This window comes from Ammospiza caudacuta, chromosome 3 (genome assembly GCF_027887145.1).
Source record: "Ammospiza caudacuta isolate bAmmCau1 chromosome 3, bAmmCau1.pri, whole genome shotgun sequence".
Classification (NCBI taxonomy): Eukaryota; Metazoa; Chordata; class Aves; order Passeriformes; family Passerellidae; genus Ammospiza; species Ammospiza caudacuta.
The window spans coordinates 65888823-65915498 of NC_080595.1; the positions used below are offsets into that span (position 1 = coordinate 65888823).

At 35.8% G+C, this 26676-nt stretch overlaps 1 protein-coding gene across 1 annotated transcript in view; it reads right to left on the reverse strand.

Annotated features, from left to right (window-relative positions):
* Nucleotides 1-26676, reverse strand: part of NKAIN2 (sodium/potassium transporting ATPase interacting 2) — a 516192-nt gene that overhangs the window by 78118 nt on the left and 411398 nt on the right. Inside the window, exon 4 of the mRNA XM_058801777.1 lies at nt 1173-1373. Coding sequence (XP_058657760.1) covers nt 1173-1373 — 201 coding nt within the window. The remainder of the gene's footprint in view (nt 1-1172; nt 1374-26676) is intronic.

A 26676-nucleotide genomic window follows, 5' to 3' on the forward strand; every position in this document is an offset into this window, starting at 1 on the left:
AAGGCTTGAGGGTAGGAGAGCTCTGCAGAGGAGAGGGCAGGCTGAATCAATGGGCCAAAGCCAATTATATGAAGTTCAGCAAGGCCAAGTGCCAGGTCCTGCACTTGGGTCACAACTGTAGGCACTGCCACAGGCTGGGGGCAGTGTGTCTGGAAAGCTGTCTGTTGGAAAAGGACCTGGGGGTGCTGGTCAACACTGACTCAACAGGAGCCAGCGTGTGCCCACGTGGCTAAGAAGGCCATTGGCATCCTGGTCTGGATGAAAGGAAATCAAGCTTGTACCAGGGAAACTTTATGTTGAATATTAAGAAAAAATTATTCACCAAAGGTTTGTTGAGCACTTGAACAGGCTGCCCAGGGCAATGGTGTAGTTGTCTTCCCTGGAGGTATTAAAATATGTGTAGATGAAACGCTTAAGTGCAGGCTTTAGTGTTGGCAGTCCTGTGTTAAGGGTTGGGCTTGATGATCTTAGGGGTCTTTTCCAGCCAAAATTATTCTATGAAGCTATAATTCCATGAGTCAAGTCTGAGTGATAAAAAATGCTGGGGGATAAATGGAAAAGTCACCCACTTTTTGGATAACTGTGAGCTCCATTATTTCCCCCAAGCAAACAGTTTTCATCCCTTATAAATTTTCTGCAGTGCAACAATGGATTCTTATACTCCTATAAAAGATTTAAGATCTTGGGTTTTGATTTTCACATAAGTGTAACTTTTTCAGGAGGGGAGGGGAGAGGAGGGAAAACCCCTCCCATTGTAGTCTAATGTCAGTTAATACAGTTGAAAACAAATTGATGAGTTTGAGTCCTGTGAACTGATCAGGGAATCTATTTTTACTGTTGGTTTGTCTTTTGTATTCAATTTCATATTTAATTTGGCTTTCACAACAATAGCTTTAACTTGCTATTATGTCAAAACTTATATATTAATATATTATAGTATCAGGAAAACAGAGTGTGCCATGTCAGTAGTTCTTAGTGCAGTAATAAATATGATGTTGGAAATTTTTGCATGCAGCTATCTTGAACTGGCTGAATGACAACTGAGTTTCATATGTAAACAAAGACCTAAAGCCAAGGTTTGTGAGTGAATGCCACAACCATCCACTATTCCAGTAAAGACAAGAAGAAATCCTGAAAAGGCGGTGGAATTGAAGTTATTTGTAAACACTTACTGCAAGGAAGATCTGAAGAGAGCTGTGAGCCACTTCTATGTACTGGTATTCAAGGAAACACCCCGAGACAGTGATGTAACGATGATCCTCCGGTGCCCAGTCTGGTGCTGGGGTTACTGAGGTCACGGTGCAGCCTGGCCCATTCTCCATCCACCAGGAACGGTGCATTGAGATGTTAAAGGTCAGAATGAGATCTGTTTCCTGCAGGAGAGCAAGAGAAGAATTAATGCGTGGGGATGGTAATCTGGTATCCAATGCCTCAGCAAGGGATTTCACAGCATGCATAAGGAAGCAAAGAGCTGCAATAAAACTGTGCTGGCACATGAAAGTTAGTGGAGCTTGCCTGCTGCAAGCAGAAGTGGCTGTACCTTGTCAGGCAGAAATGCTTTGGAGCAGAAAAATAATCCTGCAAGCCGGGATCTGTTCCTAGAGATCATGGCAGCCTAGACTACAGCACTCATTTCTACTGATTGCCCATTTTCCAGTGGATACCATAAGGATTGATGGCCCATGTTTTGTTGGTCTGACGTACCAAACTATACAAAAATCCCCTAGAATCAAAACTTTGTACAATTTAATATACACACATCATCTGCAAGGAGTTTTTTCTCATGGACCCAGCGAAGGAGACCTATGGTAGCTCTGCTAAAATATTGGAGAAGATTGAAGAATCCTGTGCATTTGCTTTCAGGCAAATCTCTTTACAATGCCTCTCTCTGATTTCTAATTTCCTAGGATTCTGTAAGGAAAGAGTGAGTGTTGCCTTGTCTAAAGACTACTGGGCAAGGTAAAAAGGAGGGGCAGAGGTGTATAACCTTTGACTCCCATACAGCTTGGGTGATGGAGTAACTAGTCAGCCATGCCTTCCATTAGGATTGCATTTATAAATGGTTCATAAAGGATTAATAAATTATTAATGCACATCATAAACAATACTACGGATATTACTTTCATAAATTATATGTGGTTGCACATTACTTGATAGTGTTACACATAGCTATAACAAAACTATGGACTCTGTGGATTCTGTAATAGCCTACAGTGTTTACTAACATTTTATAAATAATTTATGACTGTAACCTCATTGTAAAGTGTGACTATCTAGTCTGTGTGCACATGTGCTCAGTCATGCAAAAAAAAATTGCTTTTAAGTAATGTCTTTGCAGAGCTAAACTCTCCCCACACCTAACCTACATTTTTTCCAGCCTGTTAATGTCATTAATAATTAAGATTCTCATAAAGATTTTAAAATGCAACTATTTAATTAGGCTTACCGTGCCAAAAATAATAGAATGCTATTCTGTAGCAGATAAGTTGTATTCACATTTCTCTCCCTTCAAAAGAGCCATTTTTTCAGTCTCACTTATTTCACCTTTTAGCACTAACTTATGAAGAGGTAACTCCATCCAGAGAGGTTTTGGATAACATCACATGTCAATTGATCTGTGATTGCACTTGACACTGCAGTGTAGCTTAATTTGTCTTCTCTGATTTACAGTTTGTACCAAAAGTATGATTTAAAAAAAAAAAAAAATAATCACTACCCTGCATAAGCAGACACAGCTTTTAGATGGCAGGAAGGACCTAAATATGTTTGCAATGAATAATTACCCTTCATTCCCACAACAGTCCAATCCAGCAAATAATGAGCTGTATGACAAAATTTAAAATACTTCATACGAATTTAATTGTACAACTAACTTAAAGCATTTTTTAGTTTCGATCAAAACTACAGAAAACATTTCTATAAACAATGCAAATTGTGCCCAAATATATATATTGATATATGGCTATATGTCTTCACCCCCAAAAACCATCTCTTTTCTCTGGATCCTTCCCTACTAATGCCATAGACACTGGAAAGTGTCTGCCATGTGTTTCTTGGAAATGGGAATTTTTACCTTTCACCCAAGCCAAAAGATTAATTTTCTTTCTGAAGGCTGCTACATCCCCTCAAGTAGAACACTGGTCTTCTCACTTGGTGTAAGAAGTTGTAGAATGGACATCTTTGGAGTAACTTTGCTTAAAGTAATAGATTTATTCCTAAATGACTGAAACTGGAATTCATCATGTTATTGTCAAGAGAAAAATTCAGCCATTCTAGTTACCATGGAAAATTTGAAACCTCTAGTCTCTTATTGGAGATGCAGCACAAATGAATAGGACTCATTGTCTATTTCTATTTTAGCATTTGCAATACCTTGAGAAGAATCATTATGGACTAAATATATTTTACAAAGTGCAGACTAGGAATGAAAAATGTATTCCTTGAAAAAGAAAGGGATAAACTGGCGTGCAGGAACTGAGTATGTTATGCATCTGCCAGATGAAGTGAAAATGGATCAAAACTGGGCTCTGTGTGTAGAATATCTTTTCTCTAGGGGTAGCTATTTTTGCTTACCACAGATTCAATAATAAAAAAAAAATATTAGTTAAAGCATAACTAAATTTCCAAGTTACATGGGAAATATAATTACACATTAAAATATTTAAGATTACATATGTAAATAGAAACTTCACAAAATCTAGCTTTTTCCCATCCCTGAATTTATCCTCAGATGATTTTTTGAAATACTTACACTATTCCTTTTCATTCAAATAATCTTTTGGAAGTTAAGTAATACTCATACTCATATTCATACTCATACTCATACTCATACTCATACTCATACTCATACTCATATTCATAAATACTACTAATAATATTTCTACTGCAAGTCACAGCTTCAAATCTTAAAGAACTTTGAATCATGTTATTGAGAAGGCTTTTGAAAAGCAGTTGTTACTTTTGTTATGTACTGAGTCTGTTAAGAATAAAGGTAAACTTCAGAAAGCAAACCAATAAAACATGAAATCTGGTTGTGTAAGATTAGACACCATTCATGTCTCAGGTCCAGCTTGGATGGATTAAGAATGGCAGTGAAATAAAATCTTGAGAAGTCAACATGTAAGGCAGACCTTGCAAATTCCTATCCCCAAAATATCTGGGATCAGAATAAGCATAGAAGGAGCCTATTAACTACAAAGCTGCTGCACAGCTAAATCGCAGGTATAAATTGTTACGTTATGCTTTGAACTTGCCTATAACCTTCAAGACATGTCCCTTTCATGCAACCATATTAGCAGAGCAGTTCCTGTTGCTCAGTAGTAAATGTCACCCAGCTTATGAAAAAGTTTCCCTTAGTAAGAAAACACTTAAGGAATTGAATCCCCTTTTAGAACTGTGGAATCCAAGAAGGGGATGATGTATCTATCATTAACATCTCTTCTACTGACAGCATTTAGAACTATTTTTGGACAAACTCTGCTTGCTATTTACTTTGTTCACTGTTTGAATACAGCTTTAGTGGACATAGACAAAGTCTACAATGGAAGCTGGGGATTTATTATGCACTCTAGTGTATTTGCCGTGTTTCCTTTCCAACATCTGTGGCTCCAACTTTGTTCAGGGAAATGCAGAGAAATGGTCTGATAAGCCTTGAAACTATGAAAACGAACAAGAATTGTTGATACACGTTGGGCAAGCCAAAATGTTGTTGTTCAAAGTCTGTATGTCAAGGAAGATTTCATTATCCTAAATTCAACAAACAGCTGCTTCCTTTGTGGACACAGAAATACATCTGTAAGGGCTTTATTGCTGATCACTGTGCTGCTTTTGTAAATTCTGCTGGTATTTGTAAAGCTTTTTAGTGAAAATTGGTGCATTAAAGTAGATTTTTATACTCATCAAGAAAAAAGCCCAAAGGAAAACATTTTGTAGGACGTCTTTGCTGACATTCTGGAGATGTAATGATAGTTGTAGTGGTCAGGAAAAGTACTGCTAGATTAGACAAATCTTGAAGTTTGGAGGTCTCAGAGACTCAGATTTCTGAGATTGAGACATGAGACATCTTCAAATTGCATCTGTAATTTTATTTCAGCTTAGCTGGTAAAATCTGAGCTCTGATGGTTGTGTGCCTATGTTTAATACAGTAGATGGCAACATTTTCGGGGGTCAACTGCACAGTGCATAGCATTTTCTGGCTGAGGAGAGCTGATAACAGAACATGGCAACATAAAGCTTTGTAAAAGCTGCCCGAAAAAGAATAAAAGCTTCTTTGTAATCAGACACAGCAGGAGGAGAGCAGTGCTTAAAAGGAAGACATCTCTTTGTGTATTGTATTAGTACTAGCACATATTAGTAAGTGTGCCGTCTCTTTGCAGAAATCACAATATATTCCTATTTCAATGATTTTTGTTGGTTGCACCTCAGAGAAGCTAATTCCAAACAGTGCCATGAGAGAAAAGAGGCAGGAGTGGTTCAGGGTGATTCTCCTTGAAAGTCCAGGAGATCTCCCCGACTCGGGAAAGTTGAATTGTACTGATTTCAATGGTAGTGGCTTGCTGTGTCATGGGAAATGATTTCCTCTATTTTTCTAATTAGGAATTGCTGAAATCTGTGCAAACCTGCCAAGCTTCTGTACATCTTTTGTCGAATACAACCGTGTAACCACTTGTTCCATTTATCAAACTCAAACTAGCAGGAACAGACTGCTTGGAGAGTGAACAATCACACAAGGTTTCAGTGATAAAAGATCAGGGTCTGAAAGCATTTGTAGTTCTGGATGCCTAGGATGCACCAAGGCTTCTACAGGCTTTTTTTTCTTCTGTTATCTCACTTTTCCACTAAAACTAACTCCCACCAGGCAGTACCATTTTCTCATGCAAGCAGACTTTTTCCTGTCTAAAGAAAAACTTTCCTCACTGAAGAACCAAAATAGAGCTTGTCAGCTGTGTGGTTTGTTTTCTTTTTTTCCTTTTAAATGCAAAGTTTATATATAGAAAATAATTATTGTCTAAATCTGTAGGGAAAATGGATATTTAAAGATTATTTTTTCTATTTCGTTGCATCTGATTTGGGTGTTTTCCTCCCTAATTTTTGTATATATGTGATGTTTTCCCTTTAATTTGATTTTTTTTTCAGTAACCTGGAATTCCCTTCTTTAATTTCCTCTTGTAATACCATTTTTTTACTAGTATAATGGAAAATTGTTTACAGAATCTGATGTACCTATGTCATTAATCAGATAAGGTTTAACCAGTTTGAATATACCTGACTGATATACTTCTGAAGCTCATCAATGAAAAATGGCAAAAATTGCCCCCCTGATAGCTTTTCTCAGTATTCTGTTTCTCAGTTAAAAATGCTACAAATGTATTTTAAGTGACTTCCGGTGTGCCAACCTACTTCCCAAGGATTTAATTATAAAGTTCCCAGTATGAAGGAGATGACTCAGATGTCCTGATTTTCTTCTCTAAAATGAAACTAGAATATTATATTATAAAATACTATAAATAATCCTCAAAAAGCATATGCACTGCTATACAGAGCTTGACATCGTCAATTATTATTCTGTTGTATAATACATGTCAATTATCTTCTGAAATTAATAAAGCTACAATTAATGTTATATTAATTTAGATCTCTATATTTTTCTAGTAGTTTAATATGTACATTGAAAAATCTAAAAAAATTTAATCTGCTCTGTTTCTACTCATTTAAAAAAGACAAACCACCTGCTAGGCTCCAGAATATTAATTTAATTAGATCAGTGGTATCAAGACTTTTTATTAACATCATTCTTCAAAAAATTTATATCCATTTAGTTCTTCAATTAAAATACAATGAAAAAGGAAGTAGAAAGTTCAGTTTATATTGCTAGGTTAACATGATTATTCCGCTCCATGAATATTACTCTTTCATGAATTTTTTTTCGTATTTAAACTGAATATTTTTAGAATGTTCTGGACTAAGATCCATTGATTTTTTTTCCTTGTGCAGAACATGCAAATTTAGCCCTTCACAGCAGCCCAATGTCATTTATCACGAGGACTAGGAAGTTGCAGTCAAATATAAATTTTAATTTAGTTATTATACATATTTACTGAAGATCCTGAGAAGCATTATTTTTGTAATTTCTTGGAAAATTATTTTGTGGAGGATGTAAGCTTGTGCAGTGATAAAACACACTGAAATGGAAAGCTAACTATAGGCATTCACATCTCACAGTAGTAGCTAACTCTTTCGAATCTTATTTGTCACACTGTGCAGTAATCAAGGATATAATTCTGGAATTGAGAAATTTTGTTTAAGGAAATTGAGTTAAATATAATACATTGTTTTTACAAATTGCAATTCTCTGACAAAGACATCTCATACCCAAGCCCGGATAATGTGAGTGTACAGGGGACAGTTTTCCAGGTGATCTACATGGTTCTGTCCTTGGGATTACCAGATCTCATCTGTGTCCCATGAAACAAAACTGGCACAGAATTTTATGTTTGAACTAAAATCAGAATGGTTCTGGGTCTCTTTCAGAAGTGAAGTGAATGTTCTGATAGGTTTAAACCCTGGTTATTAACACTGAGCTGAAAATGAATGATTTTACCACTTTCACAATATATTAGTATCAGTTTTTTAAAAGTAAGGCATAATGCTTCTAAAAATGCTCAGTTCATTATTCTGTTGGGACTGTTTTTCCCCCCCCCCCTCTTTGTTTTTAAACAGTAAAGGAAGTATGTCTCTCTCTTGGTTTACCCAGGCAAATACACAGATCAATAGTGCTTAGAATTTTCAGACACAAATATCCATAATCTCTTAATTCTAAATAAAACCCCTCTAAGCACAAGTGTTGCCTATAAAAGACAAAAACTTTCCAAACAATATTAAGAGTGATAATGTGAAAAGCAGATCTTCAATGCAAGATTTCAGGTGCACAAGTATGGCTCTGCACATGCATACATTTGATTTAATACAAATTTTATAAGGTTAATTAGTGCATCCAATAACAGAGTAGTTGCCCCAGCAACCCACCCTTGAGTCTGTCCCTTGGAGTGGTTCCAGGGGCTTTTTTGCCCTATTTCTTGCTATGTCTTCTGAGTTCTAGTGCAAAACAGAGTGTTCTTGTTAGAATTTGTCTTCTTGAGAATAAGATTAAACAGAATTTCAGGAATGCCTTAGAAAGGGTGAACTTATTGTTCTAGATGTGAGAGAAAGGGCAGGAAAAGTACTGCAAGCTATATAACCATGTATTAACAGTCTACAAAGCTATTAAGTATATGAAAAAATATATAAAAAGCAAAAGTCTTTAGGAATTGCAAGGACATCTTATACTTGAATTGCATCCAAAAGACTATGCAAAGCTTCCACTGAGCTGGAATCACCATTCTGAAGGCTGAATAAAGAAAGGTCTAAGCCTTGATTAAAATTGCAGCATGAAATTAATATCTTTAAAATTCTTTTATTTTTTAGAATAAATGGTTTACCAAGTTACCAAACCATCCCCGAAATACTTTGCTTGATCATCTCTGTCCACAGAAAAAATTTTAGTATGGCCCAACGTTTAGTAGGGAAGGATGCAGAAGTGTATGATGTAGAACTTAAACATCAGAAAATTGATAGAATGTATGCAGAAAGACATTCCAGATGATGCAGTTTGTTCAGTGTTCCCTGGTGTTGGTTATTATTTAGTGCTAGGTACTGTAGAACAAAATGCATGTGTGCAGTGATAAATTTATGTTTTCTGTTTCCTATTTTTTAAAATTATCTTTTAAAATGTAAATAATTATCTAGTCGTGTGTGCAGAAAACAGTAAGAAGACTTTGGATAGAGCTCTAAAACCACAAAAATGGTGTTGCTATCCCAAAAATGTTATTGCTATACCAAAAGCAGTGTTAGGAAACCTGGAATTATTGTAACACAGGTGGGGTTCATGAAGTACCAGGCTGAGGAGAAATACGTGTGCTCTAAAGCTCAAACATTTCTAGTCAGTGGTGATTTTATAAGCATTACGAACTCAGAGTGATTAAAATGAAGCCAAAATAAGTCAGAAAAGTTCTAAAAAAGAATGTGGAGTAATCTTTCTCAGTTCGATTCATATCTATTCCAAAACTAGTATTTTCTAAAGGATTTACTTCTGTGGGGAGGTTGCAACGAGATAAAGCATCAATTTAAAAAGCATAGCTTGTTCTCACAACCCATTTGCATTCTCAGTGGAAAATAAAATATCCAGATTTAAATGGTTTGAATTCCTCTGAAGTCAGTAGAAAGGACCCAGCTGTAACAGAGTGGTAAATATTCCTGAAGGGCTCTGGAAAGCTTGTTTTGAAACCTAGATGCTGAGCAGCACAGAGTGATTAGCAGGAAGCACAGAAGGAGAAGTGTGGGCTCTCTCCACATGGCCCTTGGGTGCTGTTCAAGAAATAATGTGGAATAACTGCACAGCACCAACTACTTCAGGCTCTTTCACTATAACTTATTCCACCACTGACCAGGCTGACAGATGTCATCACCCACAGTATTAGATTCAGATCTGAAGCTGTGCAACATTCACGTACCTCGCAAACTTGGGCCAGTAAAAGAAAAGTCAGATCTCTGCAGAAACACTGATGCATGCCCAGGATGATGTGCACAAAGCCTGCATCTAACAGTCTCTACTGCAATACTGCTGAATATCTAAGGTTTCTGACCATTAGTTTAGCACATTTTACTCCTCAGTACAACTCACCAATTTTAAGGAATTGCACAGCTACAATCCATCACATGACATGGAAAAACCTGTGCCACAGTTTTCAGTGCTTTCCATGCATGGCAAGAGCTCCTTTTGCCCAAGCTATACCTACTCTATAGACTTTAAAAAACCACTTTCAGCTCCTTTCTGAAAGATCCTATTTGATTTTTTAAATGAAAAGATATCTGTCACAGGAACATGCTACATGGCTCTGATAAACTTCAGTTCATAAAGTGTTTATTCATGTCCTTGTAGGTGATGATGGTTATTATTAGAATACCTAAGGCTATATCAAATTTGATAAATCAACCTCTTTTCAATTTACATGAACTAATTAATTTAGCAGTAGGTGAAATTGCTCTCTGTTTTTGTGGTGTGATATCATGTCACTCAATATGGACCACAGATTAGTTTTATTAAAACTAATTTAACTATCCAATACTGTCATTTAAGCACAGAAATAAGAAGATCTAAATTATCTTGAACACAGAGAGAATTATGGATGTTTCATACATTGGCTGCTTCCTGTGTTTGAAAATTATTTTAACTAATTTTAAGAAACAATGTAGACAATTGCTTCTGTCCTGAAGCTGATAATTATTTTCAGGGTTTTTGTTGTTGTTGTGGATTTTTTTGTTTTGTTATTAATCTGTGTGCTAGAAAAAGTTTTGAATAATGAGACTACTATGATGAAATCCATTTTTAGCTAGTTTTTGCTTTCAAAATGAAAAGACCAAGAAAACGAACTACACTGTGGAAAATGTGTTTCAGCATTTTCATTGTAAAATGTTACAGTTTTCCAAACTTGAGGCGCTTAGGCTGCATTTGCAAACTGGATAATGTTAGCAGTCCCACATACCCAGTGGAGGGGATATGGTTCAAATCCTTGAATCAGAAATTAAAAATAATTCATAAACTTCTATTCTGACATCAAAAGTCTCCCGGAAACAGAAGAAAATAAAATTAATCACCTACATTAATAAACAAACTATAATCTCCAACAAGCTGATGTTAGCAAAACTTTTCAGGTGGGTGTCCTTTCCTCTAGTGACCTGCTGCTATGACATGACAATTCCACCACTGCAGTAAACCACAGCCTCCCAAGGACAATTCAAAGCCATTTAAAATGACTCAGTGCATAACTCTGGATAAATGTATGGGTTTTATTACATTTTCAAAAGCACCCCCTGAGGAATAATCTTATGATGCCATGCTAGATATTTTTGCTAGTATGCAGGAAAGCATCTCATGTACTGCAAAAGAAACTGCAGCAATTTAAGCCAGTTAAGTACTAATCCACAGATGGACAGCATGTCTCTCTTTTGCCTGTTTTCTGTGAGGCATGTAATGCTGCTAAAGCCTAAGAGGACTACCTGCATATATTAGAATATATGTGTTCTTACATATAATGCAAGAACACCTAAATTAAGATGGCTAATCACCTCAATAAAAAGATCCATTATTTTGCTAATCTTATACTTAGCAACAATTTGCACACTGTATATAACAATATATATATAGTATATATAAGATGTAGAAAAAATAAGCAGATTAAGTGTGTGGGGCTACAGTTTTGAACTGATGGTGTTATTAGGTGGTAAAAAAAGTAGTTTTCCAAGTATCACACACTTTCTTTCTACTCTTTACATCTGCTTTTGTTTCCCATAATTTAAGACTCTTTTCTCTTAGATTCAAATATTTTCATGATACTTTGTAGAAGATATAGAAGATAGTGAGTAGAAGATATGTTATTTAATGACATAGCAAATGCTGTTTGGTCTTGTATTTTCCAGGATGGTCTTGCAGAAACTTTATTTTTAAGAGAGAAATTTAAATTTATACAAAGAGAAATTATATGGACTGATTAAAATCTAATTAAACTGCTTTTTGCAGTTTTTTCACATGTTAAACAAAGGTATAAGATAAGAGATATTTCAGATAAGAAATATTTTAGAAAAGACAACACAGCAAACCCTGTTAATTGAAGAGTAGGATCTAGTACCTGGCAGGCATCCTTAAATAGTAATTCCTAGATCAGCTATGTTTTAATGACAGTTCACTGAGTGTTCATGTCAGCTGTCAGCTGCACTGTTACTGAAGTTATGTTCGGATGCTTTGCTAATGTTTGGATGCTTTGCACCCTCTCCCAGGGCTGTGGAAAAGGGAAGATTGGCTTTTAGTTAACATAACATTGAGTGCCCAGGAGTGTTTGAATAACTGTGAGGGGTCTCTGCTCTCAGACAGGACCATCAGTAGTTTGCTCAATTTTCAGAGAGAATGGAGCTTTCTCTGCGTCTGAACACTGACTGGCAGGGGAGCAGCTCTGCAGAAAGAAACCTGGGAGTGCTGGTGAGTACAAACTTCTGGGCTGTGCTGTGGCAATGTCACCAGCAGGCTGAGGAATGTGGTTCTTCATCTCTGCTCAGCACTGGTGAGAAAACACCTGGAGGGCTGGTCCAGTTCTGGGCTTCCCAGTATGAGAGAGACATACACAGAGTGGAACCAGTCCAGCAAAGGCTTCTAAGCTGGTTATGGACTAGAGCACAGGACATTTGAGGGGAGGGGGAAGGAGTGAGGCCATTTCAGGATTTATAGCTGAAGGCTTGTGAGGATGCTACTCCTGCCCATAACCACTGAAAGGGAGAGTTTAGGGAAGGCAGAGGCAGCCTCCTCTCACAGGTCCACAGCAGAAGGACAGCAGACAACGAACATGAGCTGGAACACAGAAAATTCTAATTATTTTTAAATATTTTTTTAAACCATGAGAATTGCCAAAGGCTAGAATGAGTGCCCAGAAATGAGGTAAAAGCTTTGTCCTTGTCAATATCCAAAATATGACCAAAAAAGCACCTGAACAATGTCATTTAATTAGCCCTCCTTTGAGAAGAGGTTGACTTTCCAACCTAAATAATTTTGTGATTCAATGTCTCTTTCCTTGAAGGTTTTAGAAGGGTTTTTGCAGTTCTTCAAAAAACAAATAAAAACTCAGGCAATCAATGCATCAACCAACCAACCAAATCAACAAAAATTCCCAACCCCCCTGGTTATAGAATGGATTGTTTCCCTGAAGCATGAATATCTATGGGGTATCTCTAAAAATCCTACTGTAACATGCTGGGGACCATGGTAGTAGTGAAAGCACAGTATTTGGGAATAAAAAATGTAAGCATGCAAAAATTCAGGAAGTTTATTTCAAGGTATTTTCTCTCTCTTGCCTCCATTCCTTTTGAATCATATCACAGTTCTTCGGGGTTCATATTTTACTTGCAAGCATTTCCTACTGGCTAGCTAAAATTTACTATAGAAAATTTCTTCAATATCCAGCTCTGTACTCAAAGACCCTCCAACTTCCAGCTAGGATTAAGATGAAACACTGGGAGCAATGACCTTTAATGAGCACAGATTGAGAGGAGTACCTAAAACAGAGCTCTATCTCTGTAGACCAAATCAGTGATTGAAAACTTTATTTAAGAAACTGATGGGGAGTCGATTTACCATTCTAACTGTAGTGTCTGTGTCAGTTTTCTAAATTGAGTTTTGAGGAGCTGATTTAGCCCAGGGAAATGGAGAAATCTGGTTGAAGCATCTCTTGGGGCTGCTTATACTAAATTTTTTGTTTGTGTTTAGTGCTAATGCAGAATTAGATGAACTCCACTGCCAAGATGTTAGAAGATCAATGCTTTTATTACTTGGAATTGGAAAGTTGGTACAACAATAGAACAGTCACAGGGAGAAGAGTGATACAAAGGGCTGTTTGATTTCCTGGTGCTTAGGAATATTGAAAAATGCTGTGAATTCAAAGAAGCAGAGCTCATTTTTTTTAGTCAAGGAAGAAACATATCATATCTGATTTATTAAATTTAGACTGGGTAAAAATATTTTCAAAGAACTGTATATCTGCCCAATGGAAAAATATATAAAATTCAATAAATAATTCATTTTTTCAGAATCTATAGAATCACTTCACTGTGAAATGCCAGTAATACGGAACATGTGCTTTGTCTTTTTCTTTGGAGTAAAACTCTCATAAAATAACTATGAGAGGTGTCTTTTGTTTACACAAAGACACATAATTTTTACATCAACATTACTGACTTTTTCTTTCCTGAAGAAAAGCATTGGAAGTATTAATGCTTGTCTGAATTCCCAGGATTACAGCAGTTTTCTACCATGTGTGTTAGTGCAATTCTGACTTCACTGGGAGTTGAATTTGCCCAGAGAATGCAGCAGTAAAGCTCTATATGCTTCCAATCTAAAATAAATGCTTTAATTTAATCTGAAAGGTGAATCTATAAAGTATTATTACAATAAAGGCATGCATCTCTTAAATCAAAAAGAAAGAGCCTAATATCAAAAACAAATGGCAGAGTAAAGAATGAAAATAAAAATTACATGCTAAAGTCCTCAAAGGTTAGAAAATGACAAACTCCTTGGTTCTGCCTTGGTGCACCTCAGCACTACAATAGAGTATTAAATACATACAATTTTTTATTGCCTGGGCTGAGCACACAGCATCCTGTAAAACTTCATCATTAAGCCCTCATGTATTTTTTAGTTGTTTAACCTGCAGAGACTAACAGCTTAATCCAAGATCACCTCAGAATTTATAAATTTTTTTTTGTACTGGAAATAATTCTATTAAATTAATGGAACTTTCACAGAATGTGAGATTAAATTTGTTAAACTGAGACCAGATATTCAGATAAGCATTTCCCAAGGCATTACTGTCATTTTATATATATTTGAACCCATTAATATACCTCTTCTTACAGATGGTGATATGGGTATTTTTTCATTCTGGGTATGGCATTCCTTCTGATTTTGATAAATATGCTGTGATTCCTTAGCATACTGAAGTGAATGTCATATGAGACTAACAATTCAAACAATTCAATAATGGCAAAACAATTTTTATTCTGACTTACCCATTAGATATTCTGCAAAAAAAGGGGAAACTATGTCCAGAAGGAAACTTCAGTAGTTAACAGTCATATTGGAAAGAAATATGAAATTATGCTATACTGTGATCTGTTCTTGGCCCAATGATGATATATTTTAATTAATTATGTGAATGACTGAAAAGAGGAAAGGCTTGTTACTATATGATACTGAGAGACTGCAAGAACATTTGAGGAAAGGACTGGCATTCAAAATCATCTTGAGAAACTTTAGATTTTTCCTGTAAAGTGCTACTCAGCAAGGACAAGTTGAAAAGTACATTTGTGTTGAAATGACTAAACATACAAAGACAGTATGGGTAACAAAATTCTGGATGTCAGTCTCTTACAAGGAAGGGGAAAATTATCACAGCACAAACTCTCCCTAGTATTGGCAGGGTTTCAACTCAAAGAACTTCAAGAAAAACTGTGGACTAGAATGAGCAGTTTTTTGAAAACAAGACCTGGGAAGAAAGATTGGAGGAATTGGGGTTTCCTGGCTCAGAAGCCTGGGAGCATGCCTGGCTGTTGGAATGGAGTGAGTAACCTCTTTCCCCGCCTGTAATGGGGGTACATCGTCACTGGCCCAGGAACTCGACTGCGTGGCAAAGACATTGCAAAGAAAATACAAATTAGATCTTGGGGGAGAAAGTTTCTGAAGCCAAGGGAGAGGAAAAGAGAGACCTGAGACTGGAGAGACCTGACTTGGGAATTTGTCTGATATACTGTTACTGGCTTTTAAGAACAAAATAGACTAAGTTCGATCATGTATTCATGCATATTCAGGCTGATGACATGTACTAATTGACCTACTGAGCCATTCATCAGCGTGAATCTATGATTCTAATAACCCAAAACATGGTTCTGGGAATACATAATATTTATAAATATGCAACACTTATCACCACTCATCCCACTGAGATTTGATATATTTAATGTAATAATTGGAAGTACCCAACATGTAATGCATAAACATAACTGAATTTAAATATAAGACTTTTCCCTGGAGCTTTCTAAGAGATATGAGCAGTTTTAATGCAAGAAAAGGAACCTTGTTTATAGAAGTAATTTTAAGGGAATAACTATAAAAATTGTCTTCTTTCTTAGGTTCCCAGCTTTTGATAGGCTACAGTACAATACAATATTGCACAGTCCATGCAGTGGCACTCTTGAAACAGAATATGATCTGTAAAAGCTGGAATGCATTTCCCTAGCTTTGGCTGTCTACTTCTGAGCTAGTTGCCTATGGAGCAAAGGAGCAGAAAAAGCATTATGAGGGTATGAGTAATCTCAAAAGGTGTGGAGGTTTTCTTCAGCATGGGGTGAATCATGCCTTACAGCCCTTTGGCTTTAGAGCAGCTCAAGATACTAATCCAAAGGAACATATCTGCATTCATTTCAACTCCATGTACTTAAGAAGTAAAACCAGAAGTATGGCTATTTTGGAGTAAAAAGAAATCAGATTAAAAACAAATAATTATATATGTGTGTGTGTGTGTGAGTATATATATATATATATATATATATATATATATATATATATATATATACACATATATATACATATATATAAAATCTGTTAGCCAGATGCATGTTTTCTGTAGATACATGTGCTAAAAAGGCACTTCAACTAGAAATATGTGGTATTACAGCAAATATTTGATAAGCTGGAAATTCCCTCATGAATAATAAAAAAACTTTTTTTAGTTAAATATATAATGTGGCATTTCCTTTGGAAGAATACTGAAGTTCTGCTTGAAAATTAAGAAGATTGTTCACTTTGACACTTACGTATGATTCCAAAACTCCGGAAGGTTTTTGGGAACTTAACCTTAAATGGCTGTGAACTCATGCAGCATGAAAAATTTGAGGACTCTGAGACAAAGTTCTAGTATTTCTGCAATACTAGAAAATTCATTTCTGAATTAATCAACTAAATAGTTGATTTATGGGTGTCTGTGAGCTCCAGGAACTGTGGCAGTGCTGCAGGCAGTTCCTAGGATTCTGTCATCAGTTTGCCATGAATGTACTGCTTTGGATCCAATATCTAAACTTCAAAACTTCCCCATTGGAACACCAAGCTCTCTGATAGATATTGTATATCCCACCCCAAAAAAGGAAGGAAGACAAGAAATACTGGAAAGAAGACAAGAGATACTGTGTGTGTAATAATATCAAAGCATTCTATGGAATTTTTGTTTGGCACCACAGAGTTCATAAATGGAAGCCAAAAAGCCAAAAAAAAAAAAAAAATTAGCTACCTTTTACCTAATTTTTTAAGGAGGAATTTGTTTGCAAACTGAAAGTACAGACTGGACAAAAGGAGACAATATGGAAATTTAGTGCACTTGATTTTTGTTGGGTTTTCTTTTTTGACAAAATTATCTTGAACATAAATGTTAAATTGCCACAGAGAAAGTGAAGTCATGAATTATCTGTTATTAAAAGTCTCAGGAATAGAAAAAAGGTAACACAAATGAAAAGCTGGGATCAGAAATAGCTTGCAGTATCATGGAGCATATTTGGTTCATGCATTATTCAGAATATTAAAATATGATGTCACTTGATTTTGGATCTTTAAATTAAAAAAATAAAATGGTCTACAAATAAAATGGCCCTTGATGCAGTATAGATTTTGCAAAGGTGAGCTAACCTGTAATTAATTTAGTCTGTGCTAAGTAAGACAGGCAACCACATGTAGAAGTTCAGCTTTCTTTGTACAAACCTGAAAGTTATTTTCCTATTTTCAAATTTCAGATGAAAATTTCCAAATCCTCCTGATTTCCTACTTGGTATTAGTTCACTTTTTATCTGCTGTCACACCACTTGTTTCCTTTATTTTGAATAATTCCAATTTCAAATTCCTTCACTACCATCTGTCATTACCAGCCTCTATTCGTGTAACATACCAATGATTGCATGAGATCCAGTGGTTCTTGATCCCTGCACAGAATTAATATGCTTTTGAAACATCAGCTATTTCTCAGTTCAAATTAGATATTAATCATTAGACTCACATGCAATATGTCCCCCTGACAACAAGCAGATTAAAGTTTATGATTCCTGTTCTGTGAGCAAGTGTCATGTTCTGTTCAATAATGCAACTCTCTAAATTGGTCTTTAGAGGCAGTGTTTGCTCAGTAGTCATGAACACTTTCATGGGATCTCTGGACATAATTCTGTGTAATGGACTTTCTGATATTGTCACTGAATGATGAATTGAACAATCACACTTTGTATTTTCTAGTGAAATTCAGCTATTACTTCCTTAGAAGTGTATTATTCATCTGATTAATACAGAGCAATGTATATTCATTTGCATTAGTAAAAATTTAACAATATTTTTCTTCATCAAGAGTATATCTGAAACATTTTCATTCATTATATAAAGGTTTTTAAAAAAATTGATAGAAAAATAAAAACAGTACGGAATCTACAAAAAGTGTTCCTTATTGTATTATTGCTGGCGAACCACAGTCAAAGCTATCTTTATTTAGCTGATCTCAGAGTTAGAAACCTACCTTTAATTAATTTATCAAGATAATGAACCTGTTTCCTTAGTTTAGGATGCAGGAAACGTATAAAGCTTACTACATATACTTATTAGCAAACTCCCTGATGTTTATGTGCTGTTCAAATCATTACTATTGGATCACTAAAAAGAAAACTACATTTTAATGGGAAATCTCTTTAAAATGGGATTTCTGATTTTGCTTCACTCACTTTAGTAACATTTGAGTATAGGAGGTATATATGTGTGCCTGGAAACTACAGGTCTGGTAAAATTGCAATCTGACACTTGGGAAACTTCGCAATCACAGAATGTTCTGAGGAAGAGGGGACACACAAGGATCACCGAGTCCAGCTCTTAGGGGAATGGGCCCCATAGGGATGGACTCTGGCATTATTAGCACTGTGTTCTAAACAACTGAGCTGGCACAACTCAGAGAAGAGGAAGACTACAGATCATATGGATAAGTAACTTGCATATGCAATATGTACACTGGAAACAAAGAGTAGAAGGAGCAGCCATGTCTATACAAAAATACAACCCAACATTGATATATAAAGTCAGTCTCCTTTAGCCCATCTAAATTCAGAGCAGAACCTCTACCTTTCAACCCTCCTTCCAACACCATTAGCTTCATACTGAGTATGCAATATTTTGTCAGAAAGCTACAGTAAAACTTTTAGATCCCTCTGTAAATAGGAAATTGTATATTAAGACCAAGAAAATTCTAATTCTATTTTAACTGATCCAGACCCTGAAAGTTCCTATATAACCATACTGGAGTTGCTGCAATGAATATTTAGTTTTATAATAGCTACTGAAATTCCATCTATCTTCTAGTCATTATGATAATTACGTTGCAAACTGACATGTGAGTTATTCCAGCATGTTGGCTCATATTAACTAAACTACCCAAAGAGGAAAAATTTATCTTGTGACATTGAAATTCAGTGTGCATTTGCAGCTTAGATGTATATCTCTTGGTTTGCTTTAATTTAACTAATTTTTCTTCGCAATATTCATTAAGAAGATGCACAGAATAATTCAGCCACTTGCTTAGAGACCCTAGATGGGCTTTTGACAATAAGATCCAAATTGCTGTGAGTATAGGATATGGCTATCTAGATTTAACCTAAAAAAAAAAAAACGCTGTCATGGTTCTGACTATATCAAATTACATAAAATGCCATCTCATATGTTACTTGCAATTAAAATGATATTTTTAGGTCATAGTTAATTTTCTACTTCCTTTGCTCTGGTGTGTAGTATCACACTATTCTTTTCCTGGCAGAAAGGGTATCTAAACAAATTTACTTATTTGAGCCAATATGTTTGGCAGGGAGAAAACAAGAGGCCTCATGTTTTGTCATTTCTCTTTAATTGTGCTTCTTTTTGATAGCCATCCATTGAGGCAGAAGTAGCAGATTTTGAATAGTATGAAGTAGCCTCATTAACCAATGAACAAAGAGGGAAAATTAAAAAGGAAGAAAGAGAGAACACTAAGTTGTCATGACAATGCTTACATGCAACAAGGCATGAATTGCAGGTGCGTAAGAAACAGATTTCAGGGTTTTCAAGTATGGAACACTTCAACTTCCCAGGTATTTTTGCAATGGACAGAGGTTGTGAATAGTCTTATATGTTTACCATATAGATTCTGCAAACATAACCTAGACTTTCTGGGTTGATTGTGAGCTACAGGGATTAAAGTGATGCTACAGATAATGTTGCAGAAAAGTCCTTTGCAGGCCTGTGCAGTTTCACACAGGTCAACTATTTTTTTCCAATTTGTTTACAGGTATGGATTCCAAACTTGCCTTCTCTGGTATATGAAGATCTTAAAATGCATTTTTCGTTGTTATTTTTAAACATTTTTTGATCCCTCTGACAGATTGAGTGCTCTTTTATTTTCAACTAGATCTTTCTGGCTTTAAATGCTGTGTTCATTTATTTTTACTTGCTTGAAAACCCTCCAAGCCTCTGAGCTATTTGTACTAGATAATAATAAATTTAACTTGAACATACACATGCTAAAAGGCTTAGTTTGCAGAGTCTTGACCTCACATACTTTGTCATCTAAACCCCTAAGCTTTATTGTTAATGGCACAGCAACATTCAGTTCAGAATTGCATTTAATACTTCTTTCTTTGGGCACAATTATATGAAACATATGAAATTATTCTGAGATAATGTAACTCACAATAGCAGGTGAGAATATCCCCTTATTATTTAGCAGTATCCAGAAAACCAGGATGTGACTAATAAAAGGGACAAAATGAATTATTTTTTTTCTGTCCATCCTTTTGTATTTTACAGAGGGTGCACATTTGAGACAGAATGATGCAGTGCAAGAGGACTGAGCTGGCATGGATTACCATGACTTTATGCTTTCAGCCAGTTTGATCATTCATTTGTGTAGCTTTAGTTTTTTTTATGTCATTGTGCTTCTTGAAACTGTACTGTAATTTGTCCTAATGCTTTTCAGGAGTTGCCTGTCAAGATGGAAACCTAATAAAGAATTTTAATTCTACATGCATTAACATTTTTTGTTTTGAGGCAGGATTTTTTTGGAGGTTTGGTTTGTTCTTTTTTGGGTTTTTTAAATTTTTTTTACCAGATGAAAATTAAAAATGTTTATCTTCATGCACCTGAAAAACCTTAAAAAATATAATAGAATTCAATCAATTGAATTCAGTCGGTTGTATCAAGTCTAGTAATAAAACAGACGAGAAAATCATAGCTTTCAGAAACACCTTTTCCCCACTGTTTCTGGACTAGATGAAGACCTCCTCACTTCCACAGTGTATTAGAAGTTACCACTTTCTTGGATGAGTCATTTAGTCAAAACCAATGCTACCATTATCAGCCAGTTTAACAAAGAATAGCTAGTTACATTATTTAAACCCATCTGCCTCTCTTGAACAACAAAGAGATGAGGTGCTTCACACGGATATGATAAACTTTGGCAGATGCTTGGATGATGGAACATATTTGGGCAGCTGAGATCCATGTGGTACAATCATATCTGAAAAGTGTGGTTAAGCAAAGCTGGTCAACAGCATTAAGCCTGGCAGTCAAATAATAAAAGGATGCAGCCTTGAGCAGTATCTGTCTTTTAATTGTACAGGAAATAAGCATGTCTGGAGTGGTGTGACCAGTTACCAGCTTCTACCAACCAGCAGTAACAATCAGTTTCCTGGAGACCTGGCTTGACCATTGAGACTTTATTTAGCATGGGTTTTTTTTGCCTCTCACTGATAATTGTAGTGGCTTCCAACAGTCTATTCCTACTTGCAGTTCTTGCTTTTCCTTGTGCTACCTCACTCAGGACTGCATGCCATCCTCTTAGACAGATCTCAGCTCTTCAGAGGTCTGCTGTGCAACCTTTCCACCTGGATGCCAGCCCAGCATTTACACTTTTAGGCCTGCCCTGCACCTACTTTTGATTATCTCCCTTGGGCAGTGTGTTGAGATTTGCTCCACTGGCTGGAGCTCTCTCCTCCTCACTTCACTGGTGTGCTCACTGGTCCTCAGCAGCCAAGCTGGTGCCATCTGATGTCTGCACGGTGTTAAACACTCTGAAAGAGTGGGGGAACCCATCTGTGTGTGTTGTCCTCTAGTCTCTAGAGCAACTGGTGAATTGCTCAAAATTGACACTTCATATGACAGTTATTCAGCTAAGATTTCTTATTAAATCAGGTGCTTTTCTGATTAAAAACCACTAACATTCCTTGTTTGCTTTCTGGAATTCATGGGAAATTAGCACATTTGTGCTAATATCTAAACATTCTTCTCTTAGATTCTGTGGGTTGCTAAATTAAATGATCAAGAAAACTTTTATTAGAGCAACTCAGAGAAAGTGTTTAGACAATTTACACAGCTTGTGAAATTGGAGTCCTGTCAGCAGATGACACAAGTGTTTTTGTGAAATTACCCCATTTCTTTACAGGCCTTCAGCTGGTTAGTCCTATGATGGCAACTATGATAAATTAAAATGTTATGCTTTAAAAATTACATCAAGTTTTGTTTTGTAAAATATTTAAATCTCATGCTGGTGATCAATCACATTTGGTGATTATTCACCAAATATTTTCCTTTTCAATATTTTTAAAGCTGACCTATATGAAAACATGGTAAATAAATTTCCTGTTGTATTGCCTCCGTTTCCTACTGTACTCAGGGGAAGAAAATTTTTTTCTGTTCGCTGTTTTCATGTACTTAATGATGATACAACCATCGGGAAAACCTTCTGAAAATGAAAACACATTGCAAATTGAATGCCTTCTCCACTTTCCTAATTTTTGGTGAGAAGTCAGCAGATTGGTGCCTGTATAAAGTGTCTAATTTGAATTACCTGTGGCCTGATTCTACATGCAAATGATGCAGTATTTGCATCTCTTTATTGATACTGCAGCTCTCTGATATGTCTAGAGTTTGGGGCAGCACAAGAAATAGTGTTGTTTTCACATTAACTGCAGAGAAGAGCTTGTGATTCTGAAACTTCACCTAAGTTAGGTAGTGCTGTTTTGTCTGAATAAATCAAGATATTGTACTTATGTTCATGGTCTCCTGTTTCAGTAGAATGGCATTACTTTCAAATTTTTTCTTTGCGGGGAAGTGAGAACTGTGCAGGATTTCCATGACATATAAAAGACTATTCTATTTTGATGGGTATTTAAATGCTATAAAAAATCTGTATCAAAAAGACTTTGAGTGGTTAGGTTTGTGACAAAGAATAGGTCTGAACCAGCCTCCCAGAATCCAGCTTGCTGATTTAACCATTTGATAGGTTTTACTCTCAAATGGGACTTCCCAGGAATAATCTCAGATTCTACAAATTGATATGTAATTGCTTTACGACTACCTTTAGATTTAAATAGGTCACCACACCTGTGCAGAAAATCATGCACATTGTTTATTGAAAGAGAATTAATTTTTTCATTTTAATGGAAAAATAACCAGGACAGTTGCTGGGTTTTCTTTCAGAGTGCAGGCCAAACATTTGAGGTTTTTATTCCTCTGCCAATACAACCATTGCAATGACATGGTCTTTGACAGTCTACCTGCCACTTACAGAATTTCAAAGGAGATATTTCTAAAATAAAATCATGTTAGGGCCAGAGATGCCACATACAATTACCAGTGACTTCCACTGAGATCTGAACACATGTAGCTAAAGGGAATATTTGGGTTTAAGAACACACAGATTAAGGATATGTTACAGATTTGGTACTACCTCTATTTTTTAAACTAGCTATAGTTGACATTGATGAGATTGCTGGAGGCTTGCATTTCATTGATACTTTCAGAAAGGAGATTCTGCTAGATTGTGTAGAGCTAAAGTTGAATAACAAAATTAATTTGTAAATAGAAGGGAAAATTATTTTCAAAGTCTTAGATCTGATCATTTAATAGACTAAAATATTTGGAAGCCATTTAGGTGCATTTTAATGAACTGAAACTTAAATAAATTTTCACTGTTGCTTATTTCCTCCATATTGAGATAGATTCTGATTGTCTTAGTTTTGCTCTCATCATCACACTGCACAGATAATAGCATCCTGTTTAATTGCTAATTATTCTTTGCAATTCTGTTTAGACAGTTTAATTATTTTGTTCATTGATTTAATAACAACATTTGACTCCTTATATTTTCAAAGAACTTTAGAATTAATGAATAGCATGGGATATATAGTGGGTGTTAGAAAAGCATAATAAGTGGAGAAATCCAGACAGGAAAGTGACTTGATTCTGACAAATTAGGACTGGAGAGTTATTCTTTTCCAACTTTGTTTTTGGGCCATTAGACCAAATCCTATCTTCCTTATTTTGCATAATGAGGATTCAAGATTACAATTTGCTTTAGTTAACAGTAGTCTAGAAGTTCCCTTCAAAAGACAAAGATGAGAATAACTTATTCATTCCATATATTAACAATGGATACAAATGGAAAAGGAGCAGATCCAAAATGTATTTTAGACAATTAGAAGCCTTTTTTCCCATGAGTCTGATTGAGTTGGGAATTAAACTCTTAATGCAATTTCAATCACTTTTTGTGGTGCTGTAAGTGAAATGCTTTTAGAAAAGTACATTTTGTACAAGATGTTTTGATCTATTTTTAAATTCTCACCTCCAAAAATTTCAGTGAATGCATAATTACTTAATATTGAACATTTCTAGATTATTGTTACTAATGAGTAGATGGGCATAAAAGTAAATAAATTGTTCTCTCTGCTAATCATAGAGGAATTAACTTCGCTCCAAAAAGGAAAACACTGTTAGAATTTATTAAAATATTTTTGGACAAAATATTTTCCAGAGAACATCCTTAACAAAATCCCACAAAGCCTCAAACCACAGCCTAATTTACTAACATTTATATATTTGTGAGTTACCACATTTAGATCCATGTCAGACAACCACATTGCATTTTAAGCTGTCAAATTACTTGACAAACATATAATTGCAACTACACACAGATTTTGTAAACTCTTCTGTACAATATGCAGAAGGATGTTCCTTCAATAGAGCCCATAGTTCAGAAGAAGAGAAGATCTGCTACATCAAGCCTATTTTATACTCCATGTTGCTTTTAGTCAACTTAATATATTATCAGCCTGTGACTATGAATTCCAGTAGTCAGCCCACAGGCTTCTAGACCCCAGATTCATCTTCCTCCAAGTAAACCACAACACTGAAGGCTACAAAGAGATAGATGATACTCAGAGCTTATAAAAACCTCCTTGTTTGGTGGTAGCATCACCCCCAGAAGCAATTCCCACCCCTCCTTCCTGGTGAGCAGTTCAGCTCCACCTATAGCACCAAACACCAAATGAATTGTGTTTGTTTCCACTTCTAACTGGATGTATGAAAACTCTTGATATGGAGGAAATGAGGAGGATAAACAGTGTTTTCTCATTCTGGATCAATTACTAGCTATATTTACAAGGCAAATTTAACAACCCACTCAAGATGTAAACTATTAAAGTAACCTCCATGTGGCAAAGTTTTCTCAATTGCACACCACCACAGCAACCTAAAAATTTCCTCTATTTTTCTCTATTATTAGATAATTCCCTACAAAGACATGGAATTTTTTTTCTTTTCTTTTTTTTTTGTTTTTGATGGAAATACACCTCACAGTTCTTGTTTTGGTGTGCATTGATATTGCCAGACATCTGCTGCTGAATTTTCATCTGCTAAAAAAAAAAAAATCTTATGCATTTCTCAGAATTATATGAATTTTGGTGACAAATGTAAAGAGAAAAAAATTAAATGAAATGCAGATTCTGACAACTTTCATCCTTTTTCCAAGTTACAGAGATGAATTAATGAGATCTAAGGGAAAAGTTCCAAACTCATAAAGCTGGATGCTTTTGTTTTGATATTTTACAGGATATGTTCTGCAATGAATCAGAAATCTGCTTTCGTTTGTCTGTAGATTTTTTTTGTTTGCTATAAAATCCCAGACTTAGGAAGGTATTAATGGAATCATGGTTACATGCCACCTTTTCCAGAATTTATAGGAATTGAGGAAGACTTGTGTTGCCCAATCCAGGAAGTTGTTTCCCACCTAGGCACAACTTCCTTCTTTCCATGGCTCCACCCCTTGTTGGTCCCAGCTCCCTTCTGAACATCCTTGTGGGGCCCAGACTTTTGCTGTATGGCAGCGAGGCACATCATCAGTAAAACACGAGCAAAACTTATGAACTTTCTGTTGCAAACTTTAGCAAGAGAGACAATTTAGATTTTTTTCAATGTTTCTTTCCATTCTAATTGCCCTTCCACCACCAAAGAAGAACATCTGGCAACCTTGCCTAAAGAATATGTTTAGATATGGAGTTTTTCTCTTCACCTCTAAAAGGAAAGGGACTATAAAATTCATTTTCTATAGATCTTATACTCTCTTGATGATTGATTGGAGATCTTTAAGAATCAGATTTTAAGTAAGTGTTTATGAGGGTTATCTGTAGCCCAGGATGTGCATGGGAACAAAGACTTTGCATCTGATGGGAATATGCATGAAATCTGCTGGAGCTAATGATGTTTCCTCTTGTTAAGTACCACTCTTTAGGCTCCCTAAAGTGTCAACACATTATAAAACAAGGAACATAAGTGCATTTGTAAGGACACAAGAGATCTGACATTTTAAGTATTTGCCGTTATGTTTTGTTCACTAAGGAAGTTTTGTTCTGTTGGAGCCAGAAGCCTTGTGCTGGACTCACCCTGCAACTGAACATTACCTCTCTCTGACCAAACCTAAGATAATAAAATGGCAGATCATCTTTGTGAGATGAGGGTTTAGCACTAGCAGCAGGCAGAGACCAGATGCAGGTGCTTCAACGTCTGTGATCATTTGGGGAATGCTACTGTGCTCTCCTAAGATTAATGCTGCTCCATTCTGCAAGGTGACAGCATTAGCAAATGACTGACACAAAAGCGCACTTGTGTGACAAAACCTGCTGGAATGGTGCTTTCTGCACAAACCTCACAGGCAGAACCAGGAT